At 39.6% G+C, this 22,836-nt stretch overlaps 1 protein-coding gene across 13 annotated transcripts in view; it reads left to right on the top strand.

Moving 5' to 3' along the window:
* Positions 1–22,836, top strand: part of BCAS3 (BCAS3 microtubule associated cell migration factor) — a 1,423,373-nt gene that overhangs the window by 215,350 nt on the left and 1,185,187 nt on the right. For all 13 annotated transcript variants that reach the window (XR_011026249.1, XR_011026248.1, XM_068268730.1 and 10 more), the window contains exons 10-11: positions 1,826–1,902; positions 19,633–19,716. Coding sequence is in view for 11 of the 13 variants with exons in the window: in XM_068268730.1 (XP_068124831.1) it covers positions 1,826–1,902; positions 19,633–19,716 (161 nt within the window). In the remaining 2 variants the exon portion in view is untranslated. The remainder of the gene's footprint in view (positions 1–1,825; positions 1,903–19,632; positions 19,717–22,836) is intronic.

The following is a 22,836-nucleotide window of genomic DNA, read 5'->3' on the forward strand; positions in this document are numbered from 1 at the left end:
GGTATTGCTTATAAGGAAATAAAATATGTCATCCTCCATATCCCTATTGCTTCAGTTGTCCTTTAAGATTAACTTGCATAAGCTGATTAGCAATATAGTGGTCAGTTATATTACATTGCCAATTTCAGGGTTCTCCTCACCCTATAGTGCAAAGAAACCAATCACAAAACCATGAAGTCCCATGAATCCTGGTCCTCAGCGATAAGCAGTTGAACGCACTTCCTAGCCTGCTAATATTAAGGTTTGCAGGGGATCTTAGTATTATTATTATTTAGTAACAAGCCAAAGATAGATGATATGATTTTGTTTTGTAATATCAGTGAAATACAAAACCCTGTAGCTGATGAGGAAGTTGGGTATTTAGGGGTACATCTATTACTAAAATATAAAGGAAAAACACATTATTTGGCCAATGGCATATTGAGTATATATACTAATCACATAAGACTTGACAGTCTTTTTACACCCAGGTCTTTTTACACCCAGGTCAGGGACATGTTAATGCTTGGCATGGTTTTGGATTTTTAAGTATTACTTCCATGAATCAAAAATTATAAACATCTGTATATGCTACCCTAGTATCTTTCAGCGCAACAAGAGAGTAATGAATCCAGGGGCACTCGTCATAAACTCCAACATTTTAATTTAATCTTATCTTCTCAGAGAAACCCTGATGAAATCAGCAATGAATAAAAAAAGGCAAAATACTTATAAGACACATTCGCTTAGTGGTGCGGAGGAAGGTAGACTATTGTTTCGCCCACTGGGCTTTCTCAAGCCCGGTCTTGAGAAAGCACGGTCTTGAGAAATCATCGGGGAACGAAACTATTGTTGACCTTGCTCCGCACCTCTAATTGACTGTCATATGTCTTATAAGTATTTTGCTGTTTTTTATTCATTGCTGATTGCATCATGGTTTTATTCTGAGAAGATGAGATTAAATTAAAGTGTTGGCTTTTATGACGAGTGCTCCTGGATCCATTACTCTCTTGTTGCCCTATACATGTTTTTTGTTCTATCTGGAGGCTGCAGTGTTTTTGGAAACTGAGTAGAAAGCAATCATGAGGTGTGCATCAAGCTTTTTTTCTTCTGTTGACTAGTATATTTCGGCCCATGAAAAATGGGTGGGAATCTGTGTCTATGTTCAGCTGGATTGCTCCACTGCCTGACCTCTGTGAATGATTTCCTAAAGTAACACACCTATGCTATACCCTGATCCCCGTCTTCCTCGCAGAATTCAGTTACCTGCAACCTATAAATTGTAAGATTGGTTGAGGGATATGACTGATGTGAATGGTTCTGTTCTATGGTAATGCTATGTAAATTAAGTAAATAATATTTAAGAATGTGGTCATCTATCAAACTGCATCCTTGCCAGTAGGAGGAAATTAAATACAAGTCACTCTCCCCATCAATGATATGTTCAACTCACTCTGAAGCCTGAATGTAAATATATTGGATTTATAGCTTACGGAAAGCAAATATTTACAAAACAAGCTTCATTTCATTTCAGAGTGCTATCATTATTCTGAGATTTGAAAGACAAGCACTGTGTGCTTCAAAACATTCCCAAACAAAATTGTGTTTATTAAAAGACAAAAAGAAAAAAAAACATCAGAAAGCAAAACAGTGAAGAAATGCTTTTCAAGCCCAATTAACAGTTGTTATAATGTTTCAGTTTTATCTTGTAAAACTCAAAGAAATGTAAGGCTTTGTTGATGAATGTTTAGAGGTTTAAGAGTCTGTTTAGAATGTTGTTTGGTTGGCTTGCTTCAAATATTAGAACATGTCTTACTGATGCTTTTTGGAACCTTTTTTCCCCCAGGCTGCTATCCCTGTCCTGGGCCAAACATGAATCCTATTGCTCTAGGGAGCCGTTGGCTTGCTTATGCCGAAAATAAGGTAAGTACCGACTCGCTGATTGTAATGTATTATCTGTTTCTTGGTGAAGCTACAAGAGTGGAAGTGATCCAGAGTGAAATGTTTTCCTGAGACGCACATGAATTGAATATATATAGCAATAATCACTCTGTATGTCTTGTAAATAATCATTTAATCATTGAGAATGACACAGAATATGCAGTAGTGGTGCAGTTGTCTATCAGTGGCTCATGATTCTGGAATGTTGAGCAGGAGCAATTATGTGTAGAGAGTCTGCCATAAGCCCTTTGAGTTGGTTAAACTGCAGCCATACTCAAACAAAGGTAATACATCTGTTTATTATGGCCTTAGTATACATAAAAATAACCTTTACCTTTTGCAAATGTGTTGGTCTGTTGAACTCTGCACTTCTACTGCAGCCTGAATCTGCAGGGGCTCTTTATGGAGAGGAGCAGATCACCTAATCCTACAATGCTTGTGCATATTGCTTTAAAACACTTGCCCACATCCCAGGGCTCCCAGCTGTCCCTCTTGGAAGCCAAATCCCCGTCCCCATTTTTTCCTCATTTGTCTCTTTTGACTGATGTACAAATCTATGTAAATATATGCATTTTTTTCTAATGACAAAATTAGTCTGAATTTGATTTCAACCCGCAAACTGATATATTTCTTACTTCAGTTAACTACTTCATGCCATGGGCTGAAGAGCTCAAATATACGTGCAAGAGCCCCCTTGTGGCATTCGTTTGGTTTAGCGGAATAGTTGTACATGGACTAAAGGAGCACAAATAGGACATTTATTAACATCCATTTTGCAGGAAGTGGTTAATGTGAAGAAAAACTATTGATGATAGAAAGGACCAGTGTGGTTTAAAATATAAAACTGTATTTTGGTTATGAATTATTCGGGGGTATGTCTTACGAGGGGTGTGGTGCGGCATGATTAGAGAAGTGCTAGGGACATGTCTCAAAGGTGTCAGCTCTTGGCTTTGGGACTTTTTCCCCCCTTACTCTCGCCATCCAACCCCCTCCTCCTCTTTCCAGAACTTGTATGAGCCAAAACCAATTCCTGGTACAACACCCACCCCCCTCCTTTTCTTTGTACTTGGCAAAATAAATTATTCTGATGATCGTTGTAAGCCTGTGCTCCATCATTTAATGAGATCTAGGTTGGGGCACAATTCTTCAGGTGGATGACGGCACTACTTTTCACAGATACCATGCCCATGAAGTTGGATTAGCACACAAACGTTTAATGACATGCAATCAAGATAATTTCCAGTGTTTCAAGATAAACACCCACTCAGGGTTAAGCATCAAAGTAATAACATTGGATGTGCCACAGCAAGTACTACTAGTGTTGGAGCACTCACAGTCATCAATGTGCACAGTCCGGAAGGCTGCAGAGATGCTGTGTTCTCAAAATGTTAGAAATTATCTTGATTACACGTCATTAAATTTTGTTGTGCCAATTCGACAGTATTACCTAGCAAAAGTGAATATGGTAGTGCCTAAAGCCTCATCTACACGTGTAGATGAGGCGGCGATCCGGCGGCTCGATTAGCCGCCGGACCGCCTCTTCCGCGTCCCCGCTCGCCGCGCGTGCGCCGGCATCAATACCCGCTCGATTCCCGCTCGTCCCCGCGCCTTGCCGCTTATCTTACGCTCGATTCCCTGCCAATGTCCCCTCGTGGGGAGCGAGCAGGGAATCGGCGGTGGGGAGATCCGTCCTGTCGGATCTTATCAATCGAGCCGCATCAGCGGCTCGATTGATAAGGAACATCGCGGCTGCATCTACGCGTGTAGATGCGGCTTAACGTTTCTATGTATCACCTTTCCATCAGAGGCCTTGCCACATTAAAACATACAAAGTCCAAGCATACTGTGTCCTTACCAAGATTTGAACCTGCGACACTTGTGCTGCAAGGTGAGAATATTACTTACTACACTACAGAAATAGAGGAATTATATGTGCATAAAAGCGAAAAAGAACCCTTAACAAGAGTACACATACCTATGGTAACTAACTGCCATTAGCATGTGTCCGCTCAGAGAAAGAACAAGAATAATTAAAGAAAAAAAAAAAACAGATACTCACATGTGCTCCCGTTGCATACCTTTTATTTTAATGTATGTCAATAAACCTAGTTAGTTGATAGAAAAATATTCAGAACATGAACACCTAAAGATTCCCAGAGTCCTGCTTGGTTTGACTCATTACTGTGCCACAGAGCCCTCTGCGGATAGATTTTTGTTTATCCCACCTCTCCGTTTGCAGGAGGCCTGGGCTGTCCTCTGTTTTGCACCAAATTTGGAAATTAACTTTGGGTTTGCCCCAGAGATTCTTTGAATCACTGTTACCATAAGCTTTGGAAATTCATAGCTGGTTGCAGAGTAAACTGGAAGGATAGTTTTTAATAACATTAAATTGTAAAAGCAGTTGTGAGGCATCCATGTGTGTTCATGGGAATTTTTTTTTAATGTAGAAGGAGAGGGATGAAGCGCCGGCACTGCTGTAAGTCACGTTTATTTAGGTCATCAAAACATCAAAGTGCGTATACATGCAGGAATGAAGACATAATTGTGGAGACACGTACCCCTTGGTGGATGATGGTGGCGTGCTGGTGGGTGCAGAGGGAGGAAGAGCCTGACGGCCGTTTCGCGCTATGCGCTTCTACGGAGGCTGCAAATGAGGATGTGGGACACGCAGCTTAAATACATTTACTAGGCGGCGTGCGGCGTTCTACCGCTGAAGGTCCCGCCCCTCTATCATCACTGGTCCTTCCGCCTCGGCTGCGTACAGCGGAAGCAGCTCGAGGCGGATGACGTCAGGTATTCCCCAGCGACGGTGGCCCGAATAGGGAAACACTTAGATTAGGTTTCCCAGGCAACAAATGCATCTCGGGCCACCCCGTCATCTGGGAAGATATGCTGCCATCTTGTGGCATATTTTGTGATTGCAGCTTCATAGACGACCATACGTGCAAAGTGTAACACTTGAACAGAGGGCATCATGTGATGAGCAAGTGTGTGCTAAAAACATGTAAAAAATGTTGGGGCTCTGAATGGGCCCTATAAAGTGCAAAATTAGTACATGGATAAATATGTGAACAATATGTAGCAACCACTAATTGTGTGTGTGGGATAAGGCCATGAGACATGCAAAACTGGGATCATGGCAGGGAGGTGCTGAAAACATCCATATTTGTGTGTGATGCACCCTGCACATATGACTGTAAACAAACCTGAGGTGATGATTAAAAATGGGGAGGGGGGAAAAATGTTTTTAATTAAAAACAACCAATCTGGAACGGCTATTTGGAGGAAAGCAGGAGGGGGAGAGAAAAGGGAGAAAAATTACATAATGTTCTGGACAATATGTCCTCATCATATTTGTATCTTAAAATTATATCTTAGGAGCAGGGAGTGGCCATTTTTTGTCAGGGAGTAAGCAGACGTATATGTAACTCCTCTGTAGGGGTATTATTGACATTCAATGTATTCAAAAAGACAGAGATAGACTATAACTAAGGGCTCATGAATGCACATGGCCCACAATTATCATATCTGTGGGTCCAAAAAACATGCAAGGTCCGTGTGATCATTCATGCCCAGGGGGCCCATCGCATCAGACTGTAATATTATCCGTGCTTCTTCTCTCTTTAGAATTCTTTCCCTGTTGCCTCCACGTCTCGGGGGCAACACATGTTTCAAACCGGCAAAAGTCAATTTTGTGGGGTCCCCCTGATGGACTTCTCTAATATGGGTAATGACCCGAGTGGAGCCTTTGCCTGATTCAATAGAATGGAAATGCTCACGATATCTCCTTGTGAGTGGCCTCGTGGTCTCTCCTATATAAAATCTGCCACAGGGGCACCACAATGCATACACTACAAACGACGTTTGACACGTGATGAATTCCCGGGTGAAGCGCGAGAGGGGACCCACTTGATGTCGGGAGCCAGTGGCCATAAACTCGCACGACACGCACCTACCACACCGGTGGTTTCCCTGTGGCAGATGGTCACTTAACCAGTTCCCGTTCTTTTGCGAGATAAACTCGCTCCTAGTGACTCTAGATCCAATTGTTGGGGCCCTTCTGTATGAAAAAAGAGGTCCATCCTTAACTAGGGGCCTCAAAAGGGGATCCCCAAGGAGAATATCCCAGTTTTTCTTCGTAATTTCCTTCAATTTGTTGGCCATAGGGGAATATTGAAATGTGAATGGGACTTGGCCCTCATTGAGGGGTCTTCCCTTACGTTTCTGTCTCATCAGGAGGTCCTTCCTATCAATCTTATGTACCGCCTTAAAGGCTTTCTGGATTGTTACCTGTTCGTATCCCCTACTCAATAATCTACCTCCTAAATCCTCTGACTGCATGATGAAAGCGTTCTCCTCTGCATTGTTCCTCCGCAGCCTGAGGAACTGACTGTATGGTATTGACTAAGTTACATGTTGGGGATGGAAACTTGATTTATGTAGGAGGGCGTTTGAGGAGACCACGAGGCCACTCACAAGGAGATATCGTGAGCATTTCCATTCTATTGAATCAGGCAAAGGCTCCACTCGGGTCATTACCCATATTAGAGAAGTCCATCAGGGGGACCCCACAAAATTGACTTTTGCCGGTTTGAAACATGTGTTGCCCCCAAGACGTGGAGGCAACAGGGAAAGAATTCTAAAGAGAGAAGAAGCACGGATAATATTACAGTCTGATGCGATGGGCCCCCTGGGCATGAATGATCACACGGACCTTGCATGTTTTTTGGACCCACAGATATGATAATTGTGGGCCATGTGCATTCATGAGCCCTTAGTTATAGTCTATCTCTGTCTTTTTGAATACATTGAATGTCAATAATACCCCTACAGAGGAGTTACATATACGTCTGCTTACTCCCTGACAAAAAATGCCACTCCCTGCTCCTAAGATATAATTTTAAGATACAAATATGATGAGGACATATTGTCCAGAACATTATGTAATTTTTCTCCCTTTTCTCTCCCCCTCCTGCTTTCCTCCAAATAGCCGTTCCAGATTGGTTGTTTTTAATTAAAAACATTTTTCCCCCCTCCCCATTTTTAATCATCACCTCAGGTTTGTTTACAGTCATATGTGCAGGGTGCATCACACACAAATATGGATGTTTTCAGCACCTCCCTGCCATGATCCCAGTTTTACATGTCTCATGGCCTTATCCCACACACACAATTAGTGGTTGCTACATATTGTTCACATATTTATCCATGTACTAATTTTGCACTTTATAGGGCCCATTCAGAGCCCCAACATTTTTTACATGTTTTTAGCACACACTTGCTCATCACATGATGCCCTCTGTTCAAGTGTTACACTTTGCACGTATGGTCGTCTATGAAGCTGCAATCACAAAATATGCCACAAGATGGCAGCATATCTTCCCAGATGACGGGGTGGCCCGAGATGCATTTGTTGCCTGGGAAACCTAATCTAAGTGTTTCCCTATTCGGGCCACCGTCGCTGGGGAATACCTGACGTCATCCGCCTCGAGCTGCTTCCGCTGTACGCAGCCGAGGCGGAAGGACCAGTGATGATAGAGGGGCGGGACCTTCAGCGGTAGAACGCCGCACGCCGCCTAGTAAATGTATTTAAGCTGCGTGTCCCACATCCTCATTTGCAGCCTCCGTAGAAGCGCATAGCGCGAAACGGCCGTCAGGCTCTTCCTCCCTCTGCACCCACCAGCACGCCACCATCATCCACCAAGGGGTACGTGTCTCCACAATTATGTCTTCATTCCTGCATGTATACGCACTTTGATGTTTTGATGACCTAAATAAACGTGACTTACAGCAGTGCCGGCGCTTCATCCCTCTCCTTCTACATACAGACTTTCTGCTGCCTGAGCACGCATGGTGTCACCAGACTGTACCTGACTGTGTGGTATGAGCTGCCTCCCCCTCTCCCTCCATCCTAATAGAAGTTTGTTGTCTGCAGTGCCATCGCTTTAGCACTTCCTTCTTTGCAACATTGAATTTTTTTTTAAGTTACATTTAACTGTGTTGGCTGTGTTGGCTCCATCCACTTTTTCTAACCTTTACACACAGACACCCAATAACCAAGTTTGTGAGCTTTTCGGGTTCCTCTGAATCAATTATTGGCTGTTTGTGGCTTCGTCTCTTTTCTGTATTTGAACCCCAGTCGCCCAATGACCGACTGTACTAGGTTTGAGGCCTCTGCTATTAAAAGTGTAAGAATGGCAACAATTTAAATATTCCCCTTGAAAATCAGTAGGTGAATTTTCATTGGCTGTAGTAGGCAGACTCACTTTCCTGAATATTAATCCCAGTCACCCAATGACCAACTGTCTGAAGTTTCCTACTGCCTCCTCCAGCCCCTGGCAGCCGTCTTGTGCCCTTGCCACAGCTCCGCTTCCAGTCGGTGGCCTGGGGTCCCTCTAGTGCAGATGCCGACCTGGCGAGGAGCTGTGGTGAGAGAACAGGACAACAGGGTTATTAAAGGACAGCTCGCAACTGTCCTTTTAGAACCCTGCCATTGAAAGTGTAAGAATGGCTGCAGTTAAAATTTTCCCTGTGAAATGTTTTTAGCTCCACCCACTTTTTATAACCGTGACACACAGTTAGTCAATGACTAAGTTTGTGAGCTTTCGAGTCCCTGGCATCAAAAATGTGTGAACGGTAGCAGTTTATCCAGCAAAGAAATCTGATTGGCTGTTTGTGGGTCTTTAATGAATTTGAACTCCAGTCACCCAATGTCCGACTGTATCAGGTTTGAGGCCTTTGCCATTATCAGTGTAAGAATGGCTGCAGTTTAAATATTCCCCTCGAAAATCAATAGGTATTTTGATTGGCTGTTGTAGGCTCCACCCACTTTCCTGAATATTTCTCCTAGTGATCAACTGTGGAAAGTTTGAATACCCTGCGATTACAATCTAAGAATGGCTGCAGTTTACATTTTCCCATTGAAAATTAATTGCTCAATTTTGCTTGGCTGCTTTATGCTCCACCCACTTCCCCTGAATTTTTCACCTCGGTTGCCTAGTGACCAACTGTGCCAATTTTGGCGACTCTGGCTTTATTGCAGTGAGAATGGCAGCCTTTTACATTTTTCCCATTGATGTGAATGGGTGAAATCTGATTGGCTGTTTCTGGTTCCGCCCACGTGTTCAGGGGGATGCGAGACAATGGACAAGCAAGCACTGACTAAATGATTTATAAATTAATATTGTAAAAATAAGCAATTTTAATCATTACATTATTTTTGCTATAGTTCCTCTAACATTGTATCATCTGCAAAGATGGCAACATTATATCTAATAAATACATTAAAGACGATTGGACCTAGTACTAACCCTTGAGGGACCCAACTAACAGTTTCCTGTTTTGAATATAATCTGTTTACCATTACTCTTGGCCTTCTACCTTAACCCTTTCAGAACCGGCATGCTGATGATTTGATATGGGTTATTCTATGCTCTATCATTTTGTATAGATCTTTTGGATACCTTCACATTTTTACATAGCTGATGGTAAATTTACAGATCAATATTTTCCCTCCTTGAATAAGGGATAAGCATCAGCTACAGTGGAGGAAATAATTATTTGACCCCTCACTGATTTTGTAAGTTTGCCCAATGACAAAGAAATGAAAAGTCTCAGAACAGTATCATTTCAATGGTAGGTTCATTTTAACAGTGGCAGATAGCACATCAAAAGGAAAATCGAAAAAATATTCTTAAATAAAAGATAGCAACTGATTTGCATCTCATTGAGTGAAATACGTTTTTGAACCCTCTAACAATAAAAGACTTAATACTTAGTGGAAAAACCCTTGTTTGCAAGCACAGAGGTCAAACGTTTCTTGTAATTGATGACCAAGTTTGCACACATTTTAGGAGGAATGTTGGTCCACTCCTCTTTGCAGATCATCTCTAAATCCCTAATGTTTTGAGGCTGTCTCTGTGCAACTCTGAGCTTGAGCTCCCTCCATAGGTTTTCTACTGGATTAAGGTCCGGAGACTGACTAGGCCACTCCATGACCTTAATGTGCTTCTTCTTGAGCCACTCCTTTGTTGCCTTTGCTGTATGTTTTGGGTCATTGTCGTGCTGGAACACCCATCCACGACCCATTTTCAGTTTCCTGGCAGAGGGAAGGAGGTTGTCGTTCAGGATTTCACGATACATGGCTCCGTCCATTTTCCCGTTAATGCGATTAAGTTGTCTTGTGCCCTTAGCAGAAAAACACCCCCAAAGCAAAATGTTTCCACCCCCATGCTTGAAGGTGAGGACGGTGTTTTGGGGGTCATAGGCAGCTTTTTTCTTCCTCCAAACACAGCGAGTTGAGTTAATACCAAAGAGCTCTATTTTGGTCTCATCAGACCACGGCACCTTCTCCCAGTCACTCACAGAATCATTCAGGTGTTCATTGGCAAACTTCAGACGGGCCTGCACATGTGCCTTCTTGAGCAGGGGGACCTTGCGAGCCCTGCAGGATTTTAATCCATCGCTGGTTTTTTTGGTGACTGTGGTCCCTGCTAATTTGAGGTCATTCACTAACTCCTTCCGTGTAGTTCTAGGATGCTTTTTTACCTTTCTCAGAACCATTGACACCCCACGAGGTGAGATCTTGCGTGGAGCCCCAGAGCGAGGTCGATTTGATGGTCATTTTGTGCTCCTTCCATTTTCGAACAATCGCACCAACAGTTGTCACCTTCTCTCCCAGCTTCTTGCTAATGGTTTTGTAGCCCATTCCAGCCTTGTGCAGGTCTACAATTTTGTCTCTGACATCCTTGGACAGCTCTTTGGTCTTTCCCATGTTGGAGAGTTTGGAGTCTGCTTGATTGATTGATTCTGTGGACAGGTGTCTTTTATACAGGTGACTAGTTAAGACAGGTGTCCTTAATGAGGGTGACTAATTGAGTAGAAGTGTCTAACCACTCTGTGGGAGCCAGAACTCTTAATGGTTGGTAGGGGTTCAAAAACTTATTTCACTCAATGAAATGCAAATCAGTTGCTATCTTTTATTTAAGGTTATTTTTTCGATTTTCCTTTTGATATGCTATCTGCCACTGTTAAAATAAACCTACCATTGAAATGATACTGTTCTGAGACTTTTCATTTCTTTGTCATTGGACAAACTTACAAAATCAGTGAGGGGTCAAATAATTATTTCCTCCACTGTATATATCAGTCATTTGGAACTCGTCTACTTCAAAGAGAATCCCAGAAAATGAGATAAAGGGGCCTATCAATAATTGAACTCAACTCATTAAATGCTGAGGGATGGATGCCATTTGGGGCCAGGTGCTTTATCTATCTTGATTTTATTTAAATGTGCCTATAGGCGCGACCCAGGGGTGCATTTTTGATGTGTGCTGGGAACTTGTTTGGCTGATGGTGGGAGTTGGGGAACTTGGTTGTACTTTTAATAACTCTGGGTAAGTACTCTGGGTAGGGTGTTTAATTACCTTGTCCCACCCCTGTGGTTTATATCTTTATTACTACTGTATGTTAAAACTCCAAAATGGGAAACAATGGCTTTTCTAGATATGTATAGGGACTCAGTTGCAGTGCCTTGAGAAGAATTTTAAAGAATAGAATTCATATAATCTATTTAAACAATACGTAAAGACTTTGAGCTTTATACTCCTGCTATGTGTATGCTTTCTATGTAAGTGTCAACACAATATTTTTAAACTATATAGCTTGTAAGCCCTTGCATAACCCCATTAATTAAATATGTGTGACATGACCTGTGACATATGTTTATGATGTCAAAAACAACATATATATCCATTCCTCTTTCATGTCTCCATCCTGTAAGAGAAATAAATTACAGATGTGAACAAAGTACACAACTGTGGAGCTGAAACAATTTTATACTGTTGGTCTAGGAATAGTTTGCCAAGAAAAGAATCCATGTCATGGGTCAAAATATGAATGACTGATGGGGAGACAATCTGGGATGTACTTCAGGCAAATTGAGTAACACAGGAAGCATCGTAGTCCGGTCAGATAACCACCCACACAAATGGTTGCTGGCTCTACTTCAATCAGAAACGTTAAACAATTGTCTGATTAGCACATACTGAGCTTTACTATGATATGTAGGGTGTGTGGAAACTACAGTATTAAGGGAACACTGTATCCACAGCAATCTGATCCCCTGTACAGGAGGTTTTCATTGAAGGTGTAAGAATTCATTACAATCTCATTTGTTTACTGAATTAAAAAACAAGATTTTAGTTTTCACTTAAAACCAGACAACAAAAGTATAATTTATCGCAGACATCCAGCCATGTACAAGCAGATGGAGCCTCCTACTACAATAAATTGTATTTATTGTCACCTTGCATCTGTACCTGCAAATGAACCTTTCGTGTAGGTAGTGGGATGCCTGTGTTCAGTTTTCGGTGCTCCCTCTGCCATCCATGCAAGCAATACGACTCTAAATAATGAATAGGTATCATGTAGAGCAATGTTTCTCAACATTTAATTTGTTTGTACCCCTTTTAAAACCCAGTACTCACCGAGTACCCCCTAGCATAATAAACATTATCACAAGTACACCTTGACAAATATATATTTAATCGTAGTACATGATAATTGGTTCTAATCTTGGATAAACAGAAGCGACGAATGGTGAAAACAGTCAGAGTCAACCCACAGACCAGGACCAAAGACCTACAACATCACCTTGCTGCAGATGGAGTCACTGTGCATCGTTCAACCATTCGGCACACTTTACACAAGGAGATGCTGTATGGGAGAGTGATGCAGAGGAAGCCTTTTCTCCGCCCACAGCACAAACAGAGCCACTTGAGGTATGATAAAGCACATTTGGACAAGCCAGCTTCATTTTGGAGTAAGATGCTGTGGACTGATGAAACTAAAATTGAGTTATTTGGGCATAACAATGAGCGTTATGCATGGAGGAAAATCAACACAGCACCACAAGAAAAAAACACCTGCTACCTACAGTAAAATATGGTGGTGGTTCCATCATGCTGTGGGGCTGTATGGCCAGTGCAGGGACCGGAAATCTTGTCAAAGTTGAGGGACACATGGATTCCACTCAGTGTCAGCAGATTCTGGAGACCAATGTCCAGGAATCAATGACAAAGCTGAAGCTGCGCCGGGGCTGGATCTTTCAACAAGACAATAACCCTAAACACTGCTCAAAATCCACTAAGGCATTTATGCAAAGCAACAAGTACAATGTTCTGGAATGGCCATCTCAGTCCCCAGACCTGAATATAATTGAAAATCTGTGGTGTGAGTTAAAGAGAGCTGTCCATGCTCGGGAACCTACAGGAAGTGTTTAGAGGCTGTAATTTCTGCAAAAGGAGGATCTACTAAATACTGATTTCATTTCTTTTTTGTGGTGGCCATATTTATGCACCTGCCTAATTTTGTTTAAACAGTTATTGCACACTTTCTGTAAATCCAATAAACTTAATTTCACTTCTCAAATATCACTTTGTGTGTCTCCTATATGATATATTTAACTGCCATTTTTTATCATAACAACCAATGATTTATACAGGAAAATCATGACGATTAACAAGGTTGCCCAAACTTTCGCATCCCGCTGTATATAAAATCTAACATCTAATAGAAACATTGTACAATGTATCCACCCATTTAGACTAAAGCTACACATATACATGTTGATTATGACCAGATATACCAAGCTGATCAATCCTTATCCAATTGGAATTCGACCAGATAGTGATCAATTCCTACCGTGAATAGCAAAATCAGAATGATCAGATTTTATTAGGAGTCTGTCCTAAAAAAAACTCAGGTTAGCAGAGCTTGTTTGGGAGATAACAGTGGCCATGTGTGAATTAACACTTTCTGCTCTCAGTTTTACTGGAATCTCTGCTTTCTGCCTGGAACACAGATAGGCAACGTGACCTACCCACAGATTGGAGACAAACTCTGTGTTACAAGTCTGAATGGAGAAACTGGGATTGATCACAGGAAAAAATGGAAATATTGAAAATTTCTATATTTGCAGCGACCAAAGATAGGTGCAAGCCCTGGTTAATACTATAATGGACAGAAAAGCAAGAACAACCGACCAGTATAATGCTGCACACTAATCAATAAGGAAACATACACTGCCATAAAGTTAGTTCAAAAATGTATAAATCTTTATTAAATATTATAGGTGTAGAGGGGTGAGGATTTTTATGGTGGTTCTTTGGCCGACATTAGCTATCACTGATAGGTGCTAAGTTAGCACAATTATACAATATTTAATAAAGATTTATATATTTTTGAACTAACTTTATGGCAGTGTATGTTTCCTTATTGATTAGTGTGCAGCTTTATACTGGTCGGTTGTTCTTGCTTTTCTAGGATTGATCACAGTTTGCAGCAACACAGACACTGAGGCAGGGTAATATTGTGCAAAAGTGTTTGACAAATCGTGCATACAACAATATCATGCGAATTCAATGCACTTGCAAGCATAACAATCAGGAAATGCAGTGAAAATATATACAATGACGCAACCACCAAATGCAAACACAAAATCGCAGTACAAGGAGACAGGCAGAAATCACGCTCAGAACACAGCATAATTTCAGCAACAAATCAATCGCGGTACAGAAGGAGCAGGTAGGAATCAAGGTCAGAGAGAATATAGGTTCAGCAACAAAATAACAGATGCAGGAATACAGGATAACAAGGAACCAGGATTGTCCAGATACTTAAGCCTGTGAGCACAAAGTTCTGGCACAGGTTCCATCTTGCAAGGCCTTTATATAAACCTGCTGCATGATTGAAAAGCATAGTCAGTATAGAGCAGCCCTTGTAGTGGCAGAGCTGTTTCCAGACAGCATAGAGCCACCTAATGGTGGAGCAGTGAAAGTCCATGACATGCCAAGTCCCCAGAGCCACCTGCTGGTGGAACAATGGAAATCCATGAAAGTTTAAGTCAATGCTGCCATTAGCAGGCAGAAAGTGGCAGAACATAATTCCTAACACACTGTGGATTTGCTCACAAAGCCTACAGCCAAAATATAAACTAATACCTATGTGCACCACTGCTGATACGTACAGACATATATGCAGAGTTCTTCTGAAAAAGTGTTTAATTGCTATTGCTCTTGATGCTGTCCTGAGCTTAGGTATGCTTTCTAGTGCTCTTCCTGTGTCTGTAATAGGATATGTGTAGACATTTTTAAAGCCTTGTGCACCGAGTATATTGTCCCTTGAAATAATCATTCATGATCATTTTAGCTGATATTCTGCACCAATCCATGAACAGACATTCACAGTTCTATTGAGAATGGATTGGAACTCAAGCAGAAGGTTCCACTCTGCAGGATTACAGCATAGTTGATTGCTGAAGGGTAGGCCAATAATATTTAGGTAGGCCTCTTAATAAATTAGATTTTTGCCTGAGACAATCAAACACAGTTGTCTTGGATGACATCATTTGAGTGTGTGTATTTTGCATTAAGGTGCTTACACATACCTAATTTTAATTGGCCAATTTAACCACATCCATTTAGTATGATAGCTTACCTGCAATATCTGTTCATAGCATTCAAAATCTGTTGTCCCTCATACCAAGTGGAAGTAGTAAAATTGACAAATCATGGTCCATTCAAAATTGGATGTATACACATCCTTAGATACCTAGTGCTGAGTACACACGATACGTTTTTCTGCTCGATTTTCCACCTGATCGGTTTTTTCGCTCGATTCTGCGCTCGATTCTCTTCTCTTCCGCTCATTTTTCTTATCTTTTTCCATTCACTTCTATGAGAAATCGGACGTGACGGAAACTATCTATCGAATCAATCTATTGAGAAGGAAAACTTATGGTGTGTACCCAGCATAAGAGCTCATTCTTGAGTCCAGTTACAACCAATGAAGTTGAATTTACTGGTCAGCCTTATATGGGCATTGTTGGAAGTGGGGTTGGAGAGAAGGTTTTGGAAGGCAAACCTGCTTTGGTTAACCCATAGGCTGTGAACCACCCTTAGGGCTGGAACCCACTACAAATCGCATTGCAATCATTAGTGTTGTGTGGTAGTTCTTTGTAAGCGACTTTAGAAGCAGTTTCCATGCTCTAATACAATACATTATCGTACAAATACTCACAAAATGCGAAGTGTTCTGCAAATGCTCTAGCAGGTTCACCACCATCCACTTTCTTTGGCAAAGCTTTCTTAAAATTGTTGGTGATCCAAAAAGCTCATAAAAGTGCTCTAGCGGGTCCAAGCCCTTACAGATGGCAGAATTTGTTTGTAAAGTATTTGTGCAGGCTCCTGAAAGATGCAATATCAAGATACTAATAGCAGCAGGTGTTGGCTACTACAACTATTTATTTAACTAAAAACAAATATTTTTATCTAGTTTCCCATCAGCATTCTAATTTTTATCTTCGGTTCTTTCATGGTATTTTAGGCTCAGCAGTATTTTTCTTTGTTGAAATCCATGTCATCCCACTCTAGTAAATATCAGTTCTCACTGTGTAATTAAATGTTGCCTAACAAACTATTTTCCTAAATACTTCTTCTACATAATACTTTTTCTCAGAGGATGCATAAATAAATCAAAATGAATATCAATTAAGTAGAAAAATATCCACTGTAAAATCCTCCAGTAAATCAAATATTTAACGTTGCACAGACAAAACTAGATCATTTGATTATATTTATTTAAATTTATTTGTGGTAATAGTGCCAGACCAAATATCTTTCTTGCAACAAATCTCAGTCCTTAATGGATGTGTTTGGCTATTAAAAACCAAAGCCGCTCAGGCTTCAGTCTGAGTGGCACCCAGAAGATTATTAGAAGATGGATAAGTATCTCAATTAAGCATTTTGTTTCATTTTGCGGGATAAAGTATGCAGTCTTTTATATACACACTTGTGTAATCTTTTGCTTGCATGGCTATTCCAGGATCTAAATAAGACAGGCTTGAGTTTAAGGAAGTTACTGTAGTCTTATTGCAGGATTTCCTACATATTTTTATTCATTAAAGTTCTTACTTTTTGTTTGCTTTAAAAAATAATTATGATTTTATTATATTCACTGTGATGATATGCAGCTGTATGCTGTTGAGGGTTCAGCCGTGACAGCTTTCAGGATATTATTTGGCAGCTTTAAATGCAGTTTTGCCTTTTTAATGCTGTTTATGCAAAAAATAAATGATAATATTCAAATCCGAATTATGTGTTATAGCAAATGGACACTTTAACTTTTGTTTTAGATTGTCTCTGAGTGTTGGAGAAATTGTATAACCTTGTGAAATAATCTACTAGGTTGTCAGTTTGTCAAATGCAGGATGCGTAGATGTCATATAGATTATCAGACATAAAAGTCAACAGTGGGGATGGGGAATTCCTGCGATTGATGGCTTTCAATCTGATGTACAGACTTGCCATTAATTATTTACCAGTATTTATTTATAAGGCGCCAACATATTCCACAATAGGGTTGGAGTGAAAATCAAAGCAATTTACTGCATGACATTATCTTGATTGTTCATTCAGTCAGGAATGACATAATAGGTATACAAAAACTGTAGTCTTGTCCAAATACACAAAGCCTGAAAGCCTACATTCTAAGATAAACAACTTTCTACAGTGCATTTTTTAAAGAAATAAATGGGTTGCACTTTATGTCAAAGTGCTCCATCTAGTCCTAATATTTTATATTTGAAGTCAGCTGTGCTTTGGATTTTTTTTTATTTGTCATCTTTATGCAGCTTTCAAAATCTTTAGCAGTCTGAATTGATCAATAAGAAAAATACATAATTGGTGGTTATCATCAGTGAAAACTGCATGCCCAAATAATCTTTCTAAAGATCTAGACAGCTGAATTCAAAGGTAAAGTGAAAGTGAAGTAAGATATGCTCCTAAGAATTTCTTTGAAGCTGTTCATCTTGTTAAATATACTACAGTAGAATCCCTTTATAGTAAACTCCAAGGGACCAGGAAAAGTTGTTTACTGTAGCAGAAGTTTACTATATCAGAGTTGGCCTTACATTGTTTAGTTATACAAACGGATTTGCTGGGACCTGAGGACTGAGTTTAGTATATCCAGAGGCTTACTATATCAGTTTACTACAAGATTCAGCTGTATTTAATAAGTTAAGGACTAAGTCAGTTAATTACTAAAGATTTGAAGTTAGCATAATAAGTTAGACGTCTGTGTCCCTGGCACTGATGAGCATTTTTCAGTACAGATATGCTCTGGTTAGGTCGTGTCATAATATGCTCGGCTTCTTTTGCACAAATTTGCTAGAGATACTTATAACTAGAACCTACCACTAGATGGCATATCATGCTCCACAGTTGTTTGACTGAAAGCAAATGATTCACTCGTTAAGATTGTGCAGTGAACTTTTTGCTGTTATAGTGTTCGAAAATGATTTTTCCAGTTTGGTAAATTGTTTAGTTTTGAATTTTAGAACTAGCATTTATGAAGTTTGAAATCAGCGCAGTTGCAGAAAGAAAGCTAGTTGTAGCAAGTGATACCTGTGTAAACATTTGTACCTTTCTTCAGGTGACATTAAAGGGGAACTGAAGTGAGAGTGATATGGTGGCTGCCATATTTATTTCCTTTCAAACAATACCAGTTGCCTTGCAGTGCTCCTGGTGTATTTGGCTTTAGTAGTGACAGAATCACACCTGAAACAAGCATGCAGATAATCTTGTCAGATCTGACAATAAAGTAAGAAACGGCTGATCTGCTGCATGCTTGTTCAGGGTCTATGGCTAAAAGTATTAGATGCAGAGCATCAGCAGAGCAGCCAGGCAAATGATATTGCTTAAAAGGAAATAAATATGGCAGCCTCCATATCCCTCTCACTTCAGTTGTCCTTTAAAAAAATAATGGTTAATTTGCATATATTCAGCAGTGGTGCCTGGGAGACATCTCAAGCTTACTCCAACCTGAATTATTGCAAGTTCTTTCTGTTTTAGGAAAGCAAACTTTTGTTTTTCTTAAAAAAATAATGAATACTTACACACACTTCATGAAGTGGAGGTGTCATTTAGCAAAGATAGAGAGAATGGCACAAGCACAGAGCATTGTGTTATTCTATCAATGAGAAGATCGTTGATCCAGAGATGTGAAGAGCGGTACCATTTGATAATTACCATCTGATCTGTTTATCATCTGTTATTCCTCTTCCAGAGGGTGTTGCTTAGTGTTTTGTACAAATTAGAGAGAACATTTTAGTAATATGCACACAAATGAGTAATGATCATCAAAGAAAAAGTGTAAACTAATGTAGGGATCTTAATATTGTCGATTTATGTGGTGGCAACATATTCCATAGCAGTGGATTTTCTCACAGGTGTCTGTGAGTGGTCCTGAAGCTGGGCAGCATTGTACTGCACATGTGCGAGCACTGGAGCATGCATGTTCAGTGCACAACCACCAGTCTTTAAGGGGTGCTCGTGTGCTCCCGAAGCCTTCAAAAGACTCACAGAGGTGTATTCAACCAGTTGGTCAAATGGACAGACAGGGGACAGAGAAAGCTCACATCAGCCACAGAGACTCATCAACATGTAGGAGCTGATAACTAGTCATTCCTTTCACTGATCACCATGATCACTGTACTACACTGTTTCAGTGTAACCAAACTGAGAGAAAAGGGACTAGCACATATAAGCTTTAACCTAATTTGTCGTTGAGTAAATGTTTATTCAAGTATCTTAATTAATTTGTTGTTTTAACATTTTCATTTTAAATATTTATTTTTTTATTCTCTCTGCGCAGCTTATCCGGTGCCATCAGTCCCGTGGAGGAGCATGTGGAGACAATATTCAGTCTTATACTGCCACTGTCATTAGCGCTGCCAAAGTAAGTATAGAATTAACAGAATAGTGCAGTATTCTGTACTGAAAGTTTACCTGCACTTAGGAACAATTTTGCTAACATAAGCTATGGATAAGGTCCCCTCCCAATGTTAATTCCACACTTTTTTTCTATTTTGGATACTCCAGCTTTTTTTAGAGGGTAATTATCTTTTTAATTTTTGACTGTTATAGTAAAGTTCTTTGGGTGTCAGCAGTGCTAACTGACTCATTGAACTTACTGTAAGCCCTCTGGAACATACTCTCCTTTCAGAGGCAGAGATAACCCTTGAGACTACAGTCAAACTAATAAGGTTGTTAAAGCAAGCTTGAAGTAAAAATAAACTTATGAGATAATGAATTGTATATGTTGTACAGCTAAGAAATAGAACATTAGTGACAAAGAATGGAGTCTCATATTGTTTTCCAGTACAGGAAGAGTTAAAAATCTTTAGTTGTTATTTATGCAAAACTGCTTCTCTGAGCTCTCCGACCCACTGGGTCGAGTATAGTTCTGTTTTCTGAAGCACTTAAACAGCCAAGAATCTGTGAGAGACAGCTTGACATTAGGTTTTACTGCAGTAAAGTTCAAAGGGTGTTTATTTCTGCTTTGTTTTATAGCTTAAAAGACAGTGTGGTTGTAAAACTGCAGATATGACAGAATGGTGCAGTGGTATAAAAATCGCTATATAACAGAAAATAAAAATATGAGACTCTTTTCTTTGCAACTAATATTCTATTAACTATCGGTACTACACATACAATTCATTATATTATAAGGTTTTGGGTGTTTTTCGCTTCAGGTTTGCTGTAAATTCATCTATTGTAAACCATGTCTTTTCAGCATTTTATTACAATGTGAATAGCATGAAGAGAGGTCCATATGCAATTCACAGTTTTCTCCTAGGAGATAATTTTACATCTTCTGTTTAAAATAACTTTCCAGCACTCTGCTATTGAAAAAATACCAAACGTAGGTGAAAAGGGTATTAAAATTATTCTGAGTATTGTCTTGCTGGTGACTTAAAAGGCATATACAGATAAGATGTGAAAATGTCACCTAGGATAAAACGTAGGAGAAAAGTTAAGTGCATAAGAGCCTTAGGTCCACATGCATTTAAACTTATCTCCTAGGAGATCATTTTCATATTTTCTTTAAAATAACTTTTCAGCATTTTACAACTGAAAAAGTACTCAAAAGTTAGTGAAAAAGTACTATCAAAATTAATTGTATTATTTTCTTACTTGCTGGTGGTTTAAAAGGCATGACAAGGTATGAAAATATTACCTAGGACTAGAAGAACACTCAGGAGAAAAAAGTGAATTGCATATGGGCCATAGAGTCTGAATGCAAGTGTCACATTTTGCTGTACAATTAGAAGAACCACTTGTAAAGTCATTTTTCAGAATTGTCGAAACCAAATTACAATCCCCATGAGAAGCTGCACATACATCAACTCTGTCCAGCAAAATGATATGACATTGTGCAGTAGTAAAAATAATGATGGCGAGGCATGTAGAAGAGATGACATTAAAGAGACACTGAAGCAAAAAAAAATTATGATATGATTTGTATGTGTAGTACAGCTAAGAAATAAAACATTAGGATCAGAGACATAAGTCTAATTGTTTCCAGTACAGGAAGAGTTAAGAAACTCCAGTTATCTCTATGCAAAAAAGCCATTAAGCTCCACGATTTTCAAAGTCACAGAGAGGTCTGTCTTCTGAAGTTTATTATCTCAACTGTCGGTGAAGAATTTTCTTTTTCTCTGCCAGGGGAACGGTCAATAGTTTACAAGATTTATCTGAAAAAATCACTTAGAATACGGAGTAGTGTGTAAACTGCAAATATTAAAGAATGATGCAATGTTATAAAACACACTATATAACTGAAAATAAAAATATGAAAATATTTTCTTTGCTACTAATCCTCTAGTAATTATCCGTACTACACAACCAATTCATTATATCATATATTTTTTTTTCGCTTCAGTGTCTCTTTAAGTGAAGAAACACTTAGTTCAGGGCTACTTTGGAGCTATGGTTACACAGAATTAGACCATGGCTAGATAGACAGAGGCTCGCAACTAATCCCTATTGCAGTCGTTTTCTAATGTCTTTAATAAAGTTTAAGGCCAATTTGGGGGGGGGGGGGGCAATTTAGCAAATCTGCATGTGTTTGTAGATGTGAAAGGAAACCTACATAAATAAACTCCTTGCAGACATCTTCCTGATATTTTTACATTCTGCCAGTGAGCAGTTTGTAACTGAATTTGAGGAATAAGTTATTTTCATGATTTTGTCAGTGTGCATCTCCCAATCAGATTGTTGGTACTGACGACAGAATTTATAATTGATGTATGGACCATTGTTCGAATTTTGGACATTTCATAACAAAATGTAACTGCTTTTAATAAAGGAATTTTGATACCACAGAAAAAGTTAGGACCAGTGTTTTCTACAGGATGCAGATTTAAATGTCTCTTGACATTCTTTTTATTATCCGTCAAGCAAGTTTACAATTTCTTATCATTTATGCTTCCAGCTGGAACAAAGTATTTTGCTCATTACATCTTCCAGTGAAGCTTATCTGAGTGCATGCTGTCAGTCTGTCCATCAGTCTAAACAGTAGATAGGAGACACCCAAATATCAATAAAACAATTAAACACTGGTCAGTCATTGTTTGTGTACCTCCATAATGGACACATATAGTACAAAAAATAAATCACTACCTTTATTCAAATTACTCAGACAACATGTTTCACAGATCTCAGTCCACTTCCTCAGGTTAGTTATCATGCCTAAAAAGACGTATAAAAAGCTATGAGCGCCTTTTACCCTTGTTTTGTCTGAACATTCATCATCCATCTATCCATACGTCATTAGAACATGAAAATGCCTTAGTGAAAGTGTCTCAAAGCTGTGCAGATACACTAATTACACTTGTTAAAGTATGAAATGTTAATAAAAGCGCTTCAAGCTTCATCTGGGTGCATTTGATGATCAAACCACTTAATTTACTGCACAACAGGAGGTAAAGTACATCAAAGTCACTGTAAATGATATTGCCAATTGACAACAACTCATGCAGAATACGAACCATTCTTAACTTTCTCAAACTTCTAA

The sequence above is a fragment of the Hyperolius riggenbachi genome, chromosome 2 (assembly GCF_040937935.1).
Source record: "Hyperolius riggenbachi isolate aHypRig1 chromosome 2, aHypRig1.pri, whole genome shotgun sequence".
Lineage (NCBI taxonomy): Eukaryota > Metazoa > Chordata > Amphibia > Anura > Hyperoliidae > Hyperolius > Hyperolius riggenbachi.